The following is a 21,150-nucleotide window of genomic DNA, read 5'->3' as shown; positions in this document are numbered from 1 at the left end:
TTGCTTGAATCTGCCTGCTGGAGGATTCCAGTATTTCACTAAGCACTTTGCTGGAACTTTTTAAATCTTTTTTTATTTTCATGAATGTTCATGTTATCTAAGTGTGGTATAAATATTTTTTTAATTACAAAATTACCCTCTTCCTAAAACATAGCATTTCACTGAAGGTGTTCTAACACTGTTTGCCTCAAAAATAAAAATTGGAGCCACCTTGGAACCTTCTAGGGGTTCTTGGAACTGCACTCTTCACCATTATAACTCCAGAAGATATATCCATTTTATCTCTAATTACTTTTTATTGTCAAAGTAATAAATTCTCATAGTTAAAAAACTCAGTTTAATACAGAGGATTATTAAAGTTTCTTTCCACTCACAATGTCCCAGTTCTGTTCCCCAGAGGTAACCACTGTTAAGTTTATTGTGTTTAGTTCAAGAAAAATAAGATCCTTTTTAAGATAATCCAAATGGGACATAACTGAACATAACTTGTATAACTTTTATACTTGCAATAACTTTCCATATAGCTTTCTGTACATACAATCTACCTTCTCCTTACTGCCCCTGTGGTATTCCAGTGTGTGGATATGCATTTATTTAACCACTTCCTCACTGGTGGAACTTTTGGGTTGCTTCCCGGGTTTTTTGTTGCTTTTTTTTTTTTTTCTTGCTATAAAAAACACTGCTAGATTGAACACCCTTATACATATACTGTTGTGTATTTATGCAGATATATCCACAGGACAGATGAGGTACTGAGGCAAAGGACTTTCAGGCTTTTAATTTAAAATGGTGTTGCGGCACTCACTTTACCTATCCCTTTTTGGGGGAAGGTCTAACTGGCTTTATTATTTATTAACCCTTGAATGGGTAGCATCCCATCTAGCAAGTAGAAAGGCATACCCTCGGTAGCTATCATTTGGTCTCAAGGTGGTGGACTCACAAGTAACACTCAAGATGTATTCTGATGTGTGATGTGTTGTGATTCTTTCCTGGGGTGTTGTTCAGGTTTCTCTTGCTAAAATATGTAAAGTTTTCTGCACTAATCTGAGGCTAATCTTTGGGGGGTTTAGGTTCCTGTGAAGGAATGCGACAGGCCTGGGAGGACTCGCCTTCCTCTGTCAACCCAGCCACGTCCCTCAGCGCTATCATTAGAACTCCCAAATGCTACCACATCTCCTCGCTGAATGAAAACGCCGCCAAGCGTCTGTGTCGCAGGTGTTCTCAGAAACTGATCCAGCACACTGCCTGCCAGCTGCTGAGGACGTATCCGGCTGCCACCCGCATCGACTCGTCCAACCCCAGCCCCCTCCTCTTCTGGCTCCATGGGATACAGCTCGTGGCGCTCAACTACCAGACAGATGGTAATGGGCCTGCTTCACCCGGAGGGGTGCCCCTTCCCCTTGCTCCTTTGCGTCTTATATCTCAGCAAACGTAGTTCAACAAAAAACGTTTCAAAGGGGGCAAGATTCCCAACTGAGGCCTATGTGAGGGTACACATACAGATGACAGAGAACAGAAGTGAATTCGATACTGAGCTGTGCTCTTGACTTTCCACAGTTAAGGCAATAGAAAAGAACCTTCAGGGAGCCCCTATTAGTCTCCTGGTTCTGCCCCGTTTTTAAAGCACTTTTCAAACATAAGACTGTTCTTGACAGGGCTGTGTCCAGTTTGTTTTTAAAGACCTGATGGGGTAGAGATTTCCTAACACCCCTTAGTAACTGTCTTGCTAATCTCCTGTTCTTGCAGTGAAAAAGTAGGGTCTCTCGAAACCCTTTGCAAGTTAATACCATTTTAGCTTCCCCTCATCCCTTTGAGATTGAAATGGAGATTAATGGTCAGTGCTGTAAGAGCAGCTGACACAAGGGAAACAAGTCTGTGAATTACATGAACCGAGAAAGTAGTGTTCCTGCTTCTCCACCGTCCTGAGATAACGGATGAGGCCAAAAACTCCAGGGTACAAGCTACCTTTTATTGCATGTTCACTGTACACCAGGCACCATCTCAATTCTTGACCCCTATTTTCTCATTTAATCTTTGAAACAACTCTAAGAAGTGGGTACCTTTATGATCCCCATTTTTCAGATGAGCAAACCAAGACATAGAGCAATTAAGTGGCTCAAAATCACAGTATGACTTACAATAATAAATTCAAGCACTCTGGGGGTTTAGAGAATAAAATGTTTTGGTTCCACTTAGACGTGGTGAGAGGTGGGAGCTACAGCAGATGAGGAAAGAGCAGATGAGGAACGTTTCCTAGAAGCTCATTCAAAAACCAGAGTCTTCTCTTTGAACAATCAAGCAGCCTCCTCCTTCCTCTCCCGTGAACTGAATCAGATCCTAACCAACTGTGCTGTCCCATCGACCATAGCTTAGCCCTGCCTGCAGCCGAGGTCAAACCACAGTTGTAGCTCTGGGACCAGCTAGCCGCCTGGCACTGGCACCACCAGAGCCCATTTGTGGCTGACCCTGGTTAGAGACATCAGTCATATTTTCTTACCTTTGTTATATTTGCTTCTTTCAGTTGAAATTGAGTGAGATAATGCAGGTGAAATACCAGACTTAGCATAGTGCCTGGAGCACAGACAGCATTCCACAGACGTTAGCTACCATTAAGTGCTTTTGATAAGTTATGAAAACAGTATGATTTGGACTTGCAAGTGGAAATAATAGTGAAATATTTTAAAAGCTGTAAAAATTTATTTTCAATCTGTCCCAAGTGGCTTGTGGGTTTATATCTCTGGCCCTGTCTATAGCCCCAAGTCCACTGTTGCCCTTGGTGGAGATGATACTGAAATATTTTAAGTGAACTGAAATAACTAGCAAAATGGTTTTCTCAAGGAAATGGAAATGCACTTGGTTTGGGACGTGTCCTTTCTCCTGAAGTGCCTAGGTTGGCGCAGACATACTGGCTCCACTGATGGCATGGGGAGCCGCAGCTGAAGGGGACACGGGTATTGCCCCTCCTTGGGCCTCTCTGGGGTCTGGAAGCACACACTGAGGCTGCACCTTGGCCTCCACTCATCCCTGAAGGCTCTGTCTCTTTCCCAAATCAAGCCGGAGTGCATGTTCCCTTTGCCCCGCTCGGGGTGGGGCAGGAGGCTGTGTTGTGTGATTCATCCTCAGGTTTCTCTACATAATCTTCCAACTCAGGTGGGAGTGCTGCCATATAACCTCTCTTGATTCTAGGCAGCAAAAGCAATGATTAAAAATCTCCCACGCTGGGCAAAGCTCACGCTACATGCAGTTTCAGTGTGTTCATCTGTAAAAGTGGTCTTCATTCCTGCACACTGGGGTAGAGCCTGGTCAATCCCTTGCACACAGTAGATGCTCAATAAATGCATGTTGCACTGAGCTAACAGATTGTCTCAATGAGCCCCACTGCAGTCTGAACCTATAGTTCTTGATTTTGAGTCCAGCTCTCTTCTAGGTATTGCTATGTGAATTTCAAGTCCAAGGAGACAGAGAAGAGTCAACGTTGGAATCACTATTTTTTAATTTTTGAAAAAGAATTCCTGGGTTAAGGAGTTCTTGGTTTTCCAAGAAGCATGCCAGCCAAATAACAAAGAACCCCCTCCCAGTGCCCCTCTAGCCTCCAGATATGTTCCATAGGTCATCTGCCTTACACTTCCTGAATTTCAGGGGACCCCAGTGCCCTAAAGTGGTGTCCATGGACTTAGGGCATCTCTTCCCAAGATCTCTAATGACTCCATCAACTCCAAGAAGGTCTGCAGTGATCTGGAACCAGAAATAGCTCGGGTCTACACTCGGGTCTAAAGACAAGGACCTCACTTATCTTTATGACACTCCTGTGAGATGTACCTTAAATGGCTCAGTAGTTAAGATTAGGAACTGTGGGTCAGGCTGTCTGGGTTCGAACCTTAACATTTACCTCTTACTGGCTATGTGCCTTGGGCTTTTTCACTTCTTGTGCCTCAGTTTCTTCATCTATAAAAATGAGAATACTAAAAGAATCTACCTCATGTGTTATCGGGAGGCACTAATACACACAAGTTCTTAGAATGGGGCTTGATACATAGTAGGAGTGCAGTAAGTGTGAGCTGCTGTAATTTTTTTAGCAATATACTGTGTATCCATTTCTTACTTACCAACTCTTCCTGAGATACTTTCTTCACTCTTTGAACCATTCTCTGCCCACATCTATGTTCCTCTGTCACAGAGCAGCCTGGGAAGAGAATTTTCTCCCACTGCAGGCAAGACAATTGACCTCAATGAATCAGTCATATTGGGGCTGGAAGGGGTCTGAGAGGTGGGGTCCAATGCACTAATTTTGTAGATGAGGAGACAGAGGTCCAAGGAGCTTTGATATGTGTCTAAGACATCTGACCCTAGAAATTCCTGCACACAATCCCAGCCAACCCCACGTATGGGGAAAAATTTCACACACGAGATGAGGAGCGGCCAACTTCTCATTGCTCTGTGGTCCTCATTTAGCACACTTTTCCTTGATGTCGGTCCATTTATCAGAGTTCATTCTGCACATGGAAGGAATCTATCAGAGGGAACATTTGTCAGGTGTGTCTCATAAACGTTTTGCTCATTTGGAATGTAACTTTTCTACAGACTTGTGCCATCAGATGAGCATTTGAGTGTGTAAGAGCCCAGAATCCGTGCAGGGATCCAACCGTTCATCGAACAACTCTGCCAAATAGAATTTGGCCACAGAAGACTGGAAGCTGTTGTGAGGGTTCCCAGAGTGCACTATGGAGGGGACTGTGGACATAATGTGAATCACATGTGATAATGATTTTTCTTTCATATTTAACTACAGCTTAAAAATAGAGGTAGAAACACTACGATTTATGAGTTGAAATTGAAATTTCAAGAAAAAGATACGTTTCTCTGGCTCTTCTCCTGATCTTTCCTGGATTCTTAAGATTTTATCTTACGTTTGAAAAAGCAAGAATTGGTCGTACAATTGTCTTCATGGTTTGGTGTTTAGGGATAAGAAAATGCCATTATGCCTTTCTAAAATTCAGTATAAAATGAGGTCTTTCAAAGATTATTTTTTGGAAGGATGTTGTAAATTTTAATTTGCAAAAGGAGTTTTTAAGTGGCAGGTGTTTTTAAGTGGCTCCTGGGTTAGAGTGGGAACATGGGGCATATCCCATAGACAGTGAGCTCCATGAAGATGGGGATTTTGTGTCTTATTTCCTGCTGTATCTCTGGTGCCTAACACGAGCTGGCACATAGTAGGCACTCAGTCTATGGAGTGAGTGCTTGGTTCTCTCTTCTTCCTGCTTAAGCTTAGGGAAAATCGAAAAAGTCAATTTGTAAGATGACACTTTAGTGACAAGGTAACAAGTGATGTTGACTGTTTTGCAGATCTCCCTTTACATTTAAATGCTGCCATGTTTGAGGCCAACGGTGGCTGTGGTTATGTTCTGAAACCCCCAGTTCTGTGGGACAAGAACTGTCCCATGTATCAGAAGTTTTCTCCCTTGGAAAGAGACCTGGACAACATGGAGCCTGCCATCTATTCTTTAACTGTAAGTCTGGCCCTGATGGTCCCAATAGAATATAGGAAGGTGTTTAAGCCCTTCCTATATTCCTTTTTTATATATATAAACTTATTATTTATTTATTTATGGCTGCGTTGGGTTTTCGTTGCTGCACGCGGGCTTTCTCTAGTTGCGGCAAGCGGGGGCTTCTCTTCGTTGCGGTGCGCGGGCTTCTCATTGTGGTGGCTTCTCTTGTTGCAGAGCACAGGCTCTAGGCTCATGGGCTTCAGTAGTTGCAACATGCGGGCTCAGTAGTTGTGGCTCACGGGCTCTAGAGCGCAGGCTCAGTAGTTGTGGCGCACAGGTTTAGTTGCTCCGCGACATGTGGGATCTTCCTGGACCAGGGCTTGAACCCATGTCCCCTGCACTGGCAGGCGGATTCTTAACCACTGTGCCACCAGGGAAGCCCGCCCTTCCTATATTCTATTGGGATTCTAAGGTGTAATGCCTTTTGAACTCAAGGCGTTACAAAACTCTCATGTCACAATTTTGTTGGTGCAGATTTAGTTCCCAAAAGAATTTCTTTACTTCTCAGACAGCAGCGGCTGAGGTTTAGGCATGCAGTAACCAGGCTGTATTCGCTAGAGCCCAGCAGGTGGAGTTATGAGCTCCCTGCTACCACCTCCATACTGATGATGGTAATTCTGTCTTCCAGGGCCCTCAGAATCATAACTCTCAGTGCATCCCATAAAAGCTGAGCTCTTTCTTAGAGCAGGTCATCTTAAACTCTAACAAGCTCTTATAAAAGGTAAAACAGGCATCAATATACAAATCAATTAAACATCTTTCCTCCTTACAGTTTAACCTTTGTCATTCCTGGCCTTTCCTTATTCCTTTTATTGCCTAATTAACTAACTGTCAAAACTCCACAGACTGCCCTTAACATCAGAGTCCTGGTAGCTCATTACTCATTTTTATTTCCAGCTTCTCTCACTCCCCCTTAGCTGAGGAAAAAAAAAAAAAACTAAACAAAACACTGAATGGGTGATAGAAAAGACAGGGAGCGATGAAGTTATCCCTCCATCCATCTCTAGATCTTGTCTGTTTCCCAAGCAGCCTCTGCACACAACACCTCAAAACCCTGGGAGATCCCAACTGAGAGATTTTCCTACCACCAAACTGCTTTTTCTCTTTCCCTAAGACAGTAGAGCAGTAGCTCCTTTTCTGTGTGACCATTTTCACTAGACTTGAGTATAGCTTCATGTTGACAGAAGGCTATGAATTTTTTTTTTTTTTTTTGGCGGTATGCTGTCCTCTCACTGTTGTGGCCTCTCCCGTTGCGGAGCACAGGCTCTGGACGCGCAGGCTCAGCGGCCATGGCTCACGGGCCCAGCCGCTCCGCGGCATGTGGGATCTTCCCGCACCGGGGCACGAATCCGCGTCCCCTGCATCGGCAGGCGGACTCCCAACCACTGTGCCACCAGGGAAGCCCAGAAGGCTATGAATTTTTAACAACATTCCCTGTGACTTGCTCCAGAACCTAACTATTCAAGAAAAAAATTTTGAAGTTGTAAAAGATACACCTAAAACACTTTGAACAGAACGTGAGTAACACATTTGTGGTTTCATATATAAGGTCTTCTTTTTTCTCAACAAACTTAATTTCATCTTAATTACATGGTTTTTGAAGATATTTGAACATGTTGACAATTGAAAGGTTATAGTTAGGCAAATGCTGTTGACAAAATAGATGTTACCATGATTCCAGTCATGCAATTACCTGATTGTGATAACTTCTCTTTTTTTAGCAGCCTTATTAATCATTTACCTGGTCCATTCCAAAGGGTTCTTTGTCTTTCTTTGTGGATGGAAACGATGAGGCTCAGAGGCGACCTCTGTCTCTTTCGCATCTTCAGTGACTTTGATCCTTTTTCCTCCTCAGATTGTCTCTGGGCAGAACGTGTGCCCGAGTAACAGCACGGGAAGCCCGTGTATAGAGGTCGACGTCCTGGGCATGGCCCTGGATAGCTGCCACTTCCGCACGAAACCCATCCACCGCAATACTCTGAACCCCATGTGGAATGAACAGTTCCTCTTCCGGGTTCACTTTGAAGATCTCCTATTTCTTCGTTTTGCCGTTGTGGAGAACAACAGCTCGGTAGTAACTGCACAGAGAATCATCCCCCTCAAGGCTCTAAAGCGAGGTAGAATCAAATTGTCCGAAGTTCATAATTGTATCTGAGCGATGGATGCCCCGGGGCTCATTACACGCTTCTCTCTACTTTCGTATATGTTTGAAATTTTCACGTTAAAATAAGAGGCAGAAGCAAATAATACAAGTTTGAACACTGTTTGAGCATGTCTCAAAAGACATTTTTCTTTTACGTTATTCTAAAATCCGAAGTTATTGACAACGTCTGTTATGAAGTGCAGCCTCTCCCACTGTTGCTGATGTTGGGAGCGGCAGTTGTTGTGCTCTTGTCGACATACATCCCTCCCCAGATAGCGCCGCCTTACCCCTGGCATGTTTAAAGCAGGGACTGACGTGAGGAGAGGAAACCGACAACAGGGAGGGTTGGGGTGTGCTGTGGCATGAGTGGGACGAGGTTGGAGTCGGTGGTGGTGGTGGAGTCCAGTGTCAGAAGCCGGGGGTGGGTTTGGATGCAGAGCAGGGAAGGTGGAAAATTCTGAGCAAAGGCCAGAGCTGCTGGCTTGCTGCATGTGGGCTTTGCCATGGCCCTTGGGGGAAACATCAGCTTGTCGCACCTGTCTAGAACGTCTGTGCACTGCTTTCTCAAACTTTGATGTGCAGTTGAATCACCCAGGCTCTTAGTAATAAAATACAGACCCAGATGCTGTGGGCCTGGGGCTTGAGATTCTCCCTTTCTAACAAGCTCCAGGGATGCTGACTCTGCTGACCTCCTTTGAGTACCAAGTTTCCAGGACATACTTCCTCCCACAGCCATACTCTGCCAGCCTCTGAGCACCACCAACATGTTAAAGTCTCCTACTTTTTAGTTTTTCCTTGTTTCTCTTCTCCATTGTGTGTAGTGCGTGGTCACTGTGTTAGTCACACAGTGACTAACTGTGCTAACTGGTCACTGTGTTAGTCACACAGTTAGTCACACAGTGACTAACTAGGGCTGTGGAACAAAATACCACAGACTGGGTGGCTTAAACAACAGAGGTTTATTTTGTCAGTTTTGAAGGCTAGAAGTCCAAGATCAAGGTTTCAGCAAGTTTGCTTTCTTCTGAGGCCTCTCTCCTTGGCTTGCAGATGGCCCCCTTCTCCTTGTGTCCTCACAGGGCCATCCCTTGGTCTGTGTGCACAGCATCTGGTGTTTCTCCGTGTCTGCTCTCCAGTCCCCTCTTCTTATAAGGACGCTGGTCATATTGGATTAGGACCCACCCTAATGACCCATTTTAACCCCATCACCTCTTTAAAGACCCTATCTCCAGAGAGTCACATTCTGAGGTAATGGGAGTTAGGGCTTCAACATACGAATTTTAGGAGGACACCATTCAGTTCATCACAGTTATTACAGAAATATGACAAAGTACAGAGAAGCAAAAACAGTTTTTTTAAATTATCCTTTTTTCCATCTCTTCAAAATAGTTACTTTTGGTATATATCTTTTGCAGGCTTTACACCTCTACCCATGTATATACATATTAGCATATAGTATATATTTTGAACAAGTAAGCTTCCTACTAATCTTAGTGTTTTGCAACTTACTGGTTTTCACTTACTGATGTATGTAGTGATCAGCTTTTCAGCTTAATAGCTATACGCCTTCATTACCACTTTTCAGAGCTGCATATTACTCCATTTTATACTTGCACAAATACACACCATAACTTATTTAGCCAACCCCCTATTGTTGGAATATTTTATTATCACTAAAGCTGTTCTAAAATGGAATATTTGTAGAACAGTTATTCTAGATGACTTGATAAACAAAAATGATCAGGTTTTCCTACTATATTTGGTTTGAGTTTAAAATTTTCAGTTTGAGTCTAAGTTAAAAACAGACCTTGGACAAGTTAACTACCACTGGGTAGCCCCAAACTGTCCCCTGGGGCAACACTCCTGGGGAAAAGGCATCAGTTGGTTGTCACCCCTGCCCATCTTAAAGTCTTATTTCTCCCTATCATTTACTGACCTCCCTGGGGGATCTCCTTTGCAGAGCTCTGCAGTGCACAGCTAACAAGCTTTTCCCAATTCTGCATTGTTCCAGGATATCGACATCTTCAGCTGCGAAACCTCCACAATGAAGTCTTGGAAATCTCTAGTTTATTCATAAACAGCAGGAGGATGGAAGAAAATTCCTCTGGCAATACTATGCCAGCCTCTTTGGTAATTAAGTTCTATTTCATTCAGCTTACTTGTGGGGATTGCTATGCTGGAGGCAGGCTTTCTTGTGGTCCAGGAATGTGGCCCATTTGAGTTATTGATTAGGTAGCTACGGAAATACTACTAATAATAATGGCTGACACTTGACACTTTCTAAGCACTTTACACATATACTAACTCACTTAATCCTTTCCATAACTTCATGTAATAGCTATTAGTATCATCTCCATGTTACAAAGGAAGGTAAGAGCTAAGTACACCTGAGGTCACACAGCTATAAACCCAAGTTCATCTAGTGCCAAAGCCCATACTCTGAACGAGTACATTATAGTGCCTACCAGGGAAGTGAGCCAAAAATAACAACACGGGGGAAAGGCTAGTTATGCAAAGCCTGCTAGGAAGCATCTTGATACTTCTAGAAAGTTTAGGTTAGACGAGGAAAATCCTTTGCTTCTTCAGCAGTCCAGGGGCAGACATCACAGGCGAGCAGGGTCGGGTGAGCAGCCAGGCACTGCTGGTGACACATAACTGCAAGCATAGCGATCCCCTGGCACCTGGGGAGAGACAGCATCTGCACTCTTGGGAGTGGGAGAGGAACACCGCAGAAAGGGCCACCTTTACAGGAGCTGTGTTTTAACAAGTTCCCCAGGTAAGGTCCAAGCCGTTGAACTTCCAGAACCATTGGACCAGCACTCACCCCAATAAAGCAGGGTTGTTTGCTTAAACAAGGAACTCTCCTTTAATTAACTGGTTAATTCCACTCTGCTTGCTCTTTAAAAATTAATATAAAAGGGTGTCCATCAATCGCCTCTTTACATGTTTAATAATCTGTTCGTGGTTGCATCAATCTTGTACTTCAGCAGGGTCCTAACAACCTTTGGAAAGGCGCCTTCTGTGCTCACAATGGCGCTGGGTTTAGCCACTGCTGCTGCCACCTCTGAATAGCCCTGCTTTCTCCTCTGCTTCTCTTTCCCTAAGCTCAACAGTTTCTTCTCTTTCTCTGTCCCTCACCTTGTTTTCTTAAGTTCTCCTCCTTTTCCTTTCAACGAGTGATCGAAGTTGAGCACAGCACTTTGGCCAAAGTAGGGGGAGGTATTGCCTCTGCCTGGTGCAGAGGACTGGGAAGCAGGGACGGGGCTGCCTGGTACCTAAGAGCAAGAATTAGATGCTTTCAGAAAGGCAAGGCAGAGCTTAGTGTCCACTTCTGGGTTGGTTGCCCTCAATACCTATTAGAGCTGAAGATCCCACACATGCCATGAATGAACCATTCTTCCTCACAACACTTCTGACACCAAATGTGTGGTGTCTTCTCGACACTACTTCTCCAACTCTCTGATGCCAGCTTGGTGTCCTACAGTTCAGTTCAGTTCCAACACTACCTGGGCTGAGCATCAGATCCCACAAGTTAAGGGCTCAGTCCCACAGCACGGTCCCCACTTCAGATGCCAGTTGCAAGTCCCAGGCTGTCACTGGTACTCCTGACTGGCCAGCTATAAATCCAAGCGGTTCCCGCAACCCCCTCCTTAGGGCCAGTAGTTTGCTAGAATGACTCACAGAATGACTCCTGACGACTCAGGAAAGTGCTTTACTTACTATCACCAGTTTATTGTCAAGGATACAACTCAGGACCAGCCAATGGAAAAGATACATAGGGTGAGCTATGAGGGGAGAGGGAGCAGAGTCTCCATGCCTTCTCTGGACACACCACCCTCCCGGCACCTCCATGTGTTCAACAACCCAGAAGCTCTCAGAATCCCGTCTCTTAGGGGGTTTTATGGGTGTTTCCTCGCATAGGCATGACTGATGGCCATTAGTGATTAACTCAACCCCCAGCTCCTTTCCCCTCCCCTGAAGTCAGCAGTAGCAGGGGCTGAAAGTTCCAACCATCTAATCATGACTTGGTCTTTCCGGTGATCAAGCTCCCATCCTGAAGCCATCTAGGGGCCTCCAGCCGTAAGTCATCTTATCAGCACACAGAAAACTCTCGTCACTCCAGAGATTCCGAGGGTTTAGAAGATGTGTGCCAGGAACTATGAGCAAAGACCAGATATTTATTTTCAATTATATCACACCATACCATCCTAGGTACATCCCAGGCAGCAGCATATATGCTTGGTAAATATGTGTTCTTTGACCTTGGAAGTCATCACCTTCCATTGCTCAAGACAGTAACTGAAGATCATCCTGGGCTTCTCCTTCTCTCTCACTGCCCCGTGTAAGACTCGATAAATCTGTCTCCTTAGTATCTTTCAAATCCATTCATCTCTATCCGTCCCTACCATCTTGGCCCTCGTTCATTCTCACCTGGCTTGTGGCTGTGGGTTCCTAACTGGTCCCTCTCCCTCTGAGTCTGACCACCTCTGTATGTCCTCCTTTAGGGCCTTTTAGACAGTTCTATCTAAAACTCAAATCTGACCATGTCACTCTTCTGTTAAAAACCCTTGCTCAGCTCTCCTTTGCTCTCAGGATAACGTTTGTATGTGGACTGGGCAGAGACTCTGGGAAAGCCGAGAGCTCATGGGTCATTTAAAGGGACAGCTGCCACCCTGCTCTCAGCTCCAGCTGCTTGTTGCCAAGCAGTTTTGCCAGATATTCTGGTTTTCAAGACTGTCAGGACATCTGGATTGGCATAAATGTTGGCAACTATTTCAACTTTTTAAAAATATAGTGCAGGCTGAGCCATACAATTAAAATGCATGTATTTTATGGTATGCAAATCATGTCTTAATAAAATTGATTAAATAATAAAAACGCATTGTACAAGCATAACAAAACAGCCAACCTCTCCTCCCCCACACCAAATACAAACAAAATGCATGCTAAACAAAATATTTAGGCAGCCTTTTCCCCTCCATCACCTCACGGAATTCATTGAGGTTCCCAGAATGCCTTGCTTTAGGCCACCTCTAACGCTTTATACACAGGCTATACCAATATTGGGGATGTTCTTGTCCCGCTCTTTATCTGCTAATTCACACTGGGCCTTCAGATGATAACCACTTTCTGGAGGTGCTCTCGATTTCCTCCAAACCTGGGCTCCCAAGGAACTTACCATGCTTCTTATAATTGTCCACGTTCTCTCCTAGCTGTTCTATTCAACTGGGAGCCCTTGAAGCCAGGGATAATGTCCCATTTCTCCCTGAATCCCCAGGGGCAGGCAAAATGTCTGATTCACTGCCAGCCCTCCATAAATGATTTTGTATTTTAAATGAATGAATATATCTTAATATACAAACTGCTCAAAGACTTGTGAGTTATACACCTTCCCAACTCCTCCTAACAGAAATACTTTTTGTATCATAATTATTTGTATGCCTGGACAGCAAGCTCCTTAAGGCCAGAATATTTTATTTATCATCTTACCATCCAAAATTCTAGCCCAGTGCCCTGAAGAGGGATGGAACTCGACAGACACTGTTGAATGTCTCTTCATAAGTAAGGACTGACATACATTTCAGATAATATCAGTCCCCTAATTATGATGGAAAGAGACACTGTTATTTAAAATAAATTAATATTTTGGTGGTATGCTGCTAAATATTCTTACTAGACTATTAAGCAAGATGCACCATTGCCTATTGAACCACAAACAGATGCACCTGGTTATAAAAGGATGCTCTTGTTTTGCATTTACGTGTCCCTATACGTACGTCTAAGAACTAGCACTTCCGTATTGGTGTAGCCTAGAAACAATATGAGAATGTAAATGAATGAGAAACCATGTGATCTTCCTTGACAGATGTTTAATACAGAAGAAAGAAAATGTTTGCAGATTCACAGAGTCACAGTACATGGGGTCCCAGGTCCAGAGCCCTTTGCTGTTTTCTCCATAAATGGAGGCACCAAGGCAAAGCAGCTTCTCCAACAAGTAAGTTCACTGAACCTGTAGCTAATAAACAGTCCTCCTTTGAGGGGACTCTCTATGCACAGGTTAACATCTCGCTCAACATTTTACAACGGACTTCAAGTCAGAGAAAGCAGCTCGTGTCAGATTTCATAGATTATCAAACAGAAGCTACTACCAAGTGGTTTGGGGGGCTTTGTTTTTTAAATCCGTCCGTCCATGAACTTCGGTGTCTACTATCACAAAGCACTGTTGGGGTTTTGGAGACGTTATAAAATATGATGATGTAAAGTAAGGAAACATTTCCACGGACCACCCATAAAAAGTAGCATATTACTGTCACCCTACGTGAGTAATCACAGGGCTATAGCTGTAAAGCAGGACTGGGGAGGGAGTGACACTGGCCCTATCATGCAGCTAACAGTGTCGACTGACCTGCTCCTGGAAGCTTCGTGCCCTGAATTATTGCTGTAGTAGTAGCTGCCTTGCCCCACACAACCCACAGCCCAGCATCGACCATAGACCAAGGGCTGGGGTAAGAGGAGCAGAGTCTTCTTGAGAATCTTCTGCTCCCCCACCCCATCCCCAGTTCATTCTGCTTCTCCAAGTGAGATGCAGCAGTGCCAAGTGCTGACTCTGGTCCTTGCATCATTGTTGGGGGCTGGTGGGGGGGATGCCTAAAGAGAAGAATGTTTGCTCAATCTAAGCCGGATGGTAGCATCCTTCTCTGGTCACTCACTTCAAGTTTAGCCTCTGTTGGTAACCTGGACAAAAGAAAAAAGTGTGAAAGAAAACATCAGTAAGAGAAACTATCATGATGGCTAGTGTTTATAAGTTCTCCTACTGTGTCTGGATTATGCTTTAGAATCAATCAGTGCCTCAATCGTAAAATGAAACAAAATTAAGAGGTTGTGACTTTGGACTTCCCTGGTGGCACAGTGGTTAAGAATCCACCTGCCAATGCAGGGGACACAGGTTCGAGCCCTGGTCCGGGAAGACCCCACATGCTGCAGAGCAACTAAGCCCGTGCGCCACAACTACTGGGCCCACGTGCCTAGAGCCCGTGCTCCGCAACAAGAGAAGCCACTGCAGTGAGAAGCCAGCGCACCACAACCAAGAGTAGCCCCCGCTCGCAACTAGAGAAAGCCTGCGCGCAGCAACGCAGCCAAAAGACCCAAGGCAGCCAAAAGAGTTTACTGAAAGGGGAATTCCCAGGAACTTAGAACAGATGAGATTAGCAGATGACTGAGTATTTCCAAAAGGAGAATGGGAGATTATCTTGGTAAAAGCTGGACTAGGTTCTTTGCCCTCGGTCCTGTGTTGCAAGATTACAAAGAGCTAAGTTCACGGATTGAAAAACCTAAAGTTTTTAATTCAGTAAGAGCTCTCATTCCAGCAGTGGGAAAAATAGTTATAACTGTCTGGAGATTATGAATAAATTGTGTCATTGCCCAGAATGAACATAAACAATCCTTTTTGGACGTAAGAGAATTCTTAGATCTTCCAAAAAGAATTATGCAATGATGCAGGGTAGGTTTCACTTACAAATTGCACATCAAACCTATCCGAACCCCATGAAAATAGACTTGTTCTTTTGCCCACTCTTCAGAGGTGTGCCTAAATTTGCCTTTGTTTTTTCTTTAGAGTCTGACCATTGATCAAGACACCAAAGCTATTGCCACAGACTATTTTTTAATGGAAGAAAAATATTTTATATCTAAAGAAAAGAATGAATGTAGGAAACAACCGTTCCAGAGACCCATTGGTCCAGAAGAAGAGATCATGCAGATTTTAAGCAGCTGGTTTCCAGAAGAGGGATATGTTGGCAGAATTGTCTTAAAAACCCAGCAGGAAGTAAGTGTGTCCTGGGGCAGCCTACATTGTAGCAGCTCATATGTAACTCACCACCTCACCACTAGCCGCCTGCCTCAACTTCAGAATTTCTTATCATTGCAACTTGCTTTATAGTCTTCTTAAGTAAGTGTGGAGAATTGATTTTATTCTTCTGCACATATTCAGAATGTTAACTCTAAGTTACAGAAATTCGGTCTAAAAATCATCCCTTAGGAAACAAAGGGAGAAAGAACTGAAGGATTCCTTAAGCATGTCATCAGTGGTGCATCCAGTGTTTTATCTGTTTATGTGAAGACATGGTTATGAGGGTCACAGTAGTGTGTAATGGAAGGCCTGGAGGCATTTTGCGTTTGGGGGTTTGTTGCCTGTTCAAGTTTTAGCTAACAAAATGTTTTGTGCTAATACGTGAAATAACAGTATTTCTTTGAAAATATTCCATAACTTTACACAAAGTAAGAATAACCTCTCAGCCTTAGTCCGAATTTGTAACAATATTCCCATGATCATTCTCATAACGGAAACAATACAACTGCCCGTCAGCTCCAGATTCTTGGGCTCCTCATGGGGTTTGCTGATGGAACACATTTTTTTTTTAATAAATTGATAGGAGCTCACTAACTTACTTCGATTTTTAAAAAATGACATACAAGATCATTACACAATCATACCTCATGATAAGTCGATAATGAAGCAGTTCAATCAATTCAACAATTCGATTAAACAAATATTTATTGAGCACCTAAAATGTGCCAAGCCCTGTTCTAGGCACATGATCTGCCTCTTTGGGGCATGTAATAGAGCTGGGCTGGTAAAACGCCCATTGCTGGTCCATGCTTGCTGGGACCCAGTAGAGATAAGGAGCCCATTTTCAGCATCATGTGTTACTTTTTCACTCTCTACCTAACTATGAACGTGGCCTGCAGCATCCACAGAACTCCAGCATCTCCCCTGGGAACCAGAGCCACTGCCTTCCCTCCTAACATTGCCTTAGATGATAAAAGGACACTTGCTTTAAGCAAAGAAACGTACTTGTCTCCCTAGCGTCCTCTCCCCATCAGACATACAAATTACTAAGACGGAGGAAAAGCAATTCTAATAATAATAGCTTTATGAGAAAATAGAGGGCTTAGCTGGATTTTTGAAGCCATCTTTAATTTCTCTCTAAATTTTTTTCCTATTTCTAATTGTCTTTGTCACATGTAAAAAAGTATCCTAGAAATGACAATTTCAGTGAAGAAGTGAGTTTGTTAAACCATATCTTTGCATCATGACTTACAGCATTTAACGCTCTCACGCACCCACTAGTTTGAATGATCTCATGATGTAATGGAAACCATTCTACACAAAGAAAACAGGTTCAGAGAAGTTAGATCACGCCAGGGTGAGAAGGAGACAGCACTCAAGTCTTACGGCTTCCAGGTCAGTGTTCTTTCCACTACCCTGTGCTGGCCAGGCTGGAGTTGCATCAGTCTCCGTGGCTTCTCCCACACGCACCATGGGAGGTGGTGAGCAGGAGGAAACGTGGGCAGCCTGCTGAGTGTTGCCGTGGAACTTCATCACATGGTTGGAAGGACCAGGAGTAAGAGGTGCCCCATATGCAACTTAAAATGTATATGACAGGGCTTCCCTGGTGGCGCAGTGGTTGAGAGTCCGCCTGCTGATGCAGGGGACACGGGTTCGTGACCCGGTCTGGGAGGATCCCACATGCCGTGGAGCGGCTGGGCCCGTGAGCCATGGCCGCTGAGCCTGCGCGTCCGGAGCCTGTGCTCCGCGATGGGAGAGGCCACAGCAGTGAGAGGCCCGCGTACCGCAAAAAAAAAAAAAAATGTATATGACAGCAGGCAATAGAGACATCGGGAACGAATGTTTAATAAAGGCTGGTGGAACAGAAGCATTTTGAAAAAAGGAGGAGAAATTAGAGGGGAAGCATTTTCTGATGAATACAGTACAGCAAGTTCTCCTTTATATGCCTTTGTTGGGAGAAGAGTTTCGAAATGACTGAAGTACATCTCAAAAGATAACATCATATTTCACGTATCTAGGCTTACCGGCTGCACAGCAACACACAGTACAAATTTACTGATTGACGAAATGAATTCAGCGTGCATTGAATGCAAGCGGACACTGGCATAGCTGATAGATTTGGTCTATAAGTATTTCCATTTAGTTACTTTGTGGAACTAGTAACATAAGCAGTTTGCCCATGAAGCTGCAGTCTGTTACCTCTGGTCTTACCTGCCTGCCTTGTATGATTTTCTTGTCTTCTGGGCTCTCAAGCTGTTAGGTATCTTCCTATGGTCAATATGCTGTCCTCTGACACCTGCTGGATTTGAAGTCAGACAAACCTGGCTCTGACACAAATTAGATGGATGACCTTCAATGGCTCATCTGAATTCTGTAAACCTCTATGCCCTAATTTGTAAAATCTATGAGAGGAACTACCCTGCTTGACTCAAAAAGATTATCATGAGACTCATGCCAAACATGTAGACAATATGTAGAGAAATGCTTAGTAGACTGTAAAGGAATACGCAAATGAAGGTTATTGTTATGGTCATAATCTGTGGCTTCTGATGTGGCTGAAAACGGCTTAAACATTAATAAGCTCTGAGTAAAGCTCTAAGGAGTGCTCTTAGAAGTATTTCCCAGTGCATGGTCACTGGGATATTTTATGTGGCAACTTAGAACTTTTTTGTTTTTTGTCTTGCTTACTTACATCCTAGCTTTCAGAACCCTGAGATTATAAATTATGTCATGTGAATTAGCACCCAACCCCACTCCCTGATTGGTTAAATATATTATAATCAATGCAATGACATATTATGCAAAATCTTTAGGAACATGAAATGATGATCAGTCTTTTTTTTTTTAATAATCTTATTTATTCTCTCCTTGTTTACTTCTTTATTTATTTATTTTTGCTGTGTTACGTCTTCGTTTCTGTGCGAGGGCTTTCTCTAGTTGCGGCAAGTGGGGGCCACTCTTCATCGCGGTGCGCGGGCCTCTCACTATCGCGGTCTCTCTTGTTGTGGAGCACAGGCTCCAGACGCGCAGGCTCAGTAATTGTGGCTCACGGGCCCAGTTGCTCCGTGGCATGGGGGATCTTCCCAGACCAGGGCTCAAACCCGTGTCTCCTGCATTGGCAGGCAGATTCTCAACCACTGCGGCACCAGGGAAGCCCTCACAGTCTTTTAAGTGGAGAGAAAAAAGGAGTTGTAGAATAACACAGGTACTAGAGTACAGTCTCATTTTATGTAATAAAAATAGACAATGGCTCTCTTCCCTTCACGCATAATATGATGAATGGGGTCAAAACAGTTCAGTTGTGTAAATTCTAGGGACCACGACTGCAAGCTTAATGAAATGATTGGGGCGAGGCTGTGTGCCTGGTTGGTGAGAAGCCCCAGGAGCCAGTCCTTTCTGGTCCTGGCTACAGTTTGGCGCCACCTGGTGACAGTTGTCCATTTTGACTTTAAAATCAGTGGGGACTATTCTAGGTCCTGGGGCTGGCTGGACTTTCCAGGACAATGACAGTGATTCTTGGAGTCTTCTGGTTAGGTAGCACCATTTCTGTGGCCTGATCTGAGATTAAGCTAGAATGCTGAGGACTGGAGGGCCTTCCTGCCACATCCTCACTTCCTGAGATGGGGTTCCCTACTGCTCACTTGCCTTGCCTCCCCCTTGCGGAAGACAGCTTTACATAACCTCATTTGACAGGGGCCATTTGATGATCACATTATATCTAAATTCACATAATTCCAGGGTTTCTTTGTATATATTTATTCACATATACAAAAATACATTTGTATATCCATAGCAGATGGTTAAAAGGATATGCAACCTAATAACAGTGGGTTTTTTTGTGGAGAATGAGATGGGAGAGGTGGAAGAGAAAAAGAAAAAAGGTAGAAATGGTAAGTTTGCCTTTTTATTGATATATTTCCTTACCACTTGAAAATTTTTTAAAAGATACATATGTCTATAGATATATCTGTGTATGTAATATATAATTATATATGTAAAATTCACTGAAAGCCAGCCCACCAAAAGCCATCTAACCTGATGACCAATTCTCATAATTATTGAGAATTTTGTCGATATTCCTTTCGATGTGACTTACTTCCAGTCATCGTTTTAGCCTTTCCACTGTGGGTTTTGTTCATCCAGCCTGCCTGAATGCCGATTTTGCATGTTTCACGTTTCAGATGTCTAGCATTTCTTAAGTGCTCAAGGTCTGTGGGGGAATGGGTAGATTTCTCTTAAATGTATTTATTGTGTTATTTGGCTTTTAGTAATTGGCAAAATGGCATATTGTCTTTTTACAAATTTATCTCTAGCTGATTTGGACTCAAAATCCACAGCTAACAGGAGCAGATCTACTGGCTTGTTCTGGACCAAACCTTATCAGCGTGTCAACATCAGCAGAAACATACAGTACTTTCCTCCTCTAAGAAGAGATGTAAATCCTTTTAGAATAGTTTATGAAATAGTAACTAGTGTATGGAATATAAAGCTAAGTTGTTTCCACGTTACCAAGATCCATGTCAAATTTTCGCTAGGCTTTTCTTTCCTTATTCTACATCATCTTACCATCCACTCAGACTTTTCTTCTTTTTTAACATAGAACCTGGAAGAGAAGAGCATCGTTCAAGATGACAAGGAGATGATCCTGAGCTCAGAGGAGGAGAGTTTCTTTGTCCAAGTGCACGACGTTTCTCCCGAGCAACCGCGAACAGTCATCAAGGCGCCCCGCGTCAGCACTGCGCAGGACGTCATTCAGCAGGTGAAGGCCTCCCCTTCCTCACCTCAGTCCTGTCTTCAGTGTGAACTATTGGGACAAATCCGATTTCAGCTCCCTTTGTGAATGAGGTTTTAGAACAAAGGGGACCTGACAAGGGAGAGTGTGCCTCTTAAGGCTGGGAAATACTGATTCCTTCAACGATACTTGCCCAGTATCTACTGTGAGTCAGGCTCTCTCTGAAGCCTCAATAATGGATCTAGAAGGTGGCTCTGCAGAGCGGGAACGTCATCATCCCAGAAAGGCCTAAGCCAATACTTAATGGCCATCTCTCAGGGATCCTGCAGAGGACATGCAGGAGGCCTCCTCTCACCCTCTCCCCTCCTCTGGTCATGCTTCTCTGTGTACATGGCTTCAGAGGACTCTGTTTCCTTCGTTTGAAGCCCTGTTATAGTTTGCGTTTATTAAACACTCACTTGAAAAGATAGCATAACAGTTACCAGACTCTAGATCAGATTGCTCCAGGTGCAAATCCCAGCTCTACTTCTTACTAGCTCTGAGAGCTTGGACAAGTTATTGAACCATCTGTGCCTTAGTTACACTGGTGTGCTGGTAAACTGGCTCGCTTCAAAAAAAAAAAACAAAGGCCCTGATTTTGTAGCATTTGCCAGTTTCTATCTTGTAAATCCTCCCACCACATCTGATTCCAGTGGACTCCAGCACACCACCATGTGCTAAGCTACCATGCAGATAACGTGGAAATAGTACATTAGCACTTTCCTTATAGAGTTATTGTGAAGATTAAATATATGTAAAGCACATTCGCCTATTACAACACCTAGCACATGGCAAACACTACTTAAGTGCTATTTGCTATTCTTATTGCATGATAGTTTGGTTA

At 43.8% G+C, this 21,150-nt stretch overlaps 2 protein-coding genes across 18 annotated transcripts in view; one reads left to right on the top strand and one right to left on the bottom strand.

The window, feature by feature from the left end:
* PLCE1 (phospholipase C epsilon 1) overlaps positions 1 to 21,150 on the top strand; it is a 317,614-nt gene that overhangs the window by 287,665 nt on the left and 8,799 nt on the right. For both annotated transcript variants that reach the window (XM_073794169.1, XM_019939658.3), the window contains exons 24-30: positions 1,071 to 1,361; positions 5,344 to 5,507; positions 7,402 to 7,663; positions 9,698 to 9,816; positions 13,553 to 13,681; positions 15,302 to 15,511; positions 20,136 to 20,294. In XM_073794169.1, coding sequence (XP_073650270.1) covers positions 1,071 to 1,361; positions 5,344 to 5,507; positions 7,402 to 7,663; positions 9,698 to 9,816; positions 13,553 to 13,681; positions 15,302 to 15,511; positions 20,136 to 20,294 — 1,334 coding nt within the window. The remainder of the gene's footprint in view (positions 1 to 1,070; positions 1,362 to 5,343; positions 5,508 to 7,401; positions 7,664 to 9,697; positions 9,817 to 13,552; positions 13,682 to 15,301; positions 15,512 to 20,135; positions 20,295 to 21,150) is intronic.
* Positions 11,395 to 21,150, bottom strand: part of NOC3L (NOC3 like DNA replication regulator) — a 47,688-nt gene continuing 37,932 nt past the window's right edge. For 4 of the 16 annotated variants that reach the window (XR_002177203.3, XR_012326983.1, XM_019939665.3 and 1 more), the window contains one exon: positions 19,276 to 20,339. Coding sequence is in view for 7 of the 16 variants with exons in the window: in XM_019939665.3 (XP_019795224.1) it covers positions 20,330 to 20,339 (10 nt within the window). In the remaining 9 variants the exon portion in view is untranslated. Of the gene's footprint in view, positions 11,844 to 13,561; positions 14,422 to 18,370; positions 18,700 to 19,275; positions 20,340 to 21,150 lie in introns of those variants that run through there. The other 12 variants (XM_019939662.3, XM_019939663.3, XM_073794172.1 and 9 more) reach the window with 10 other exon arrangements.

The sequence above is a fragment of the Tursiops truncatus genome, chromosome 16 (assembly GCF_011762595.2).
Source record: "Tursiops truncatus isolate mTurTru1 chromosome 16, mTurTru1.mat.Y, whole genome shotgun sequence".
NCBI classification, from domain to species: Eukaryota; Metazoa; Chordata; class Mammalia; order Artiodactyla; family Delphinidae; genus Tursiops; species Tursiops truncatus.
This window is presented reverse-complemented; position numbering and strand designations above follow the sequence as displayed.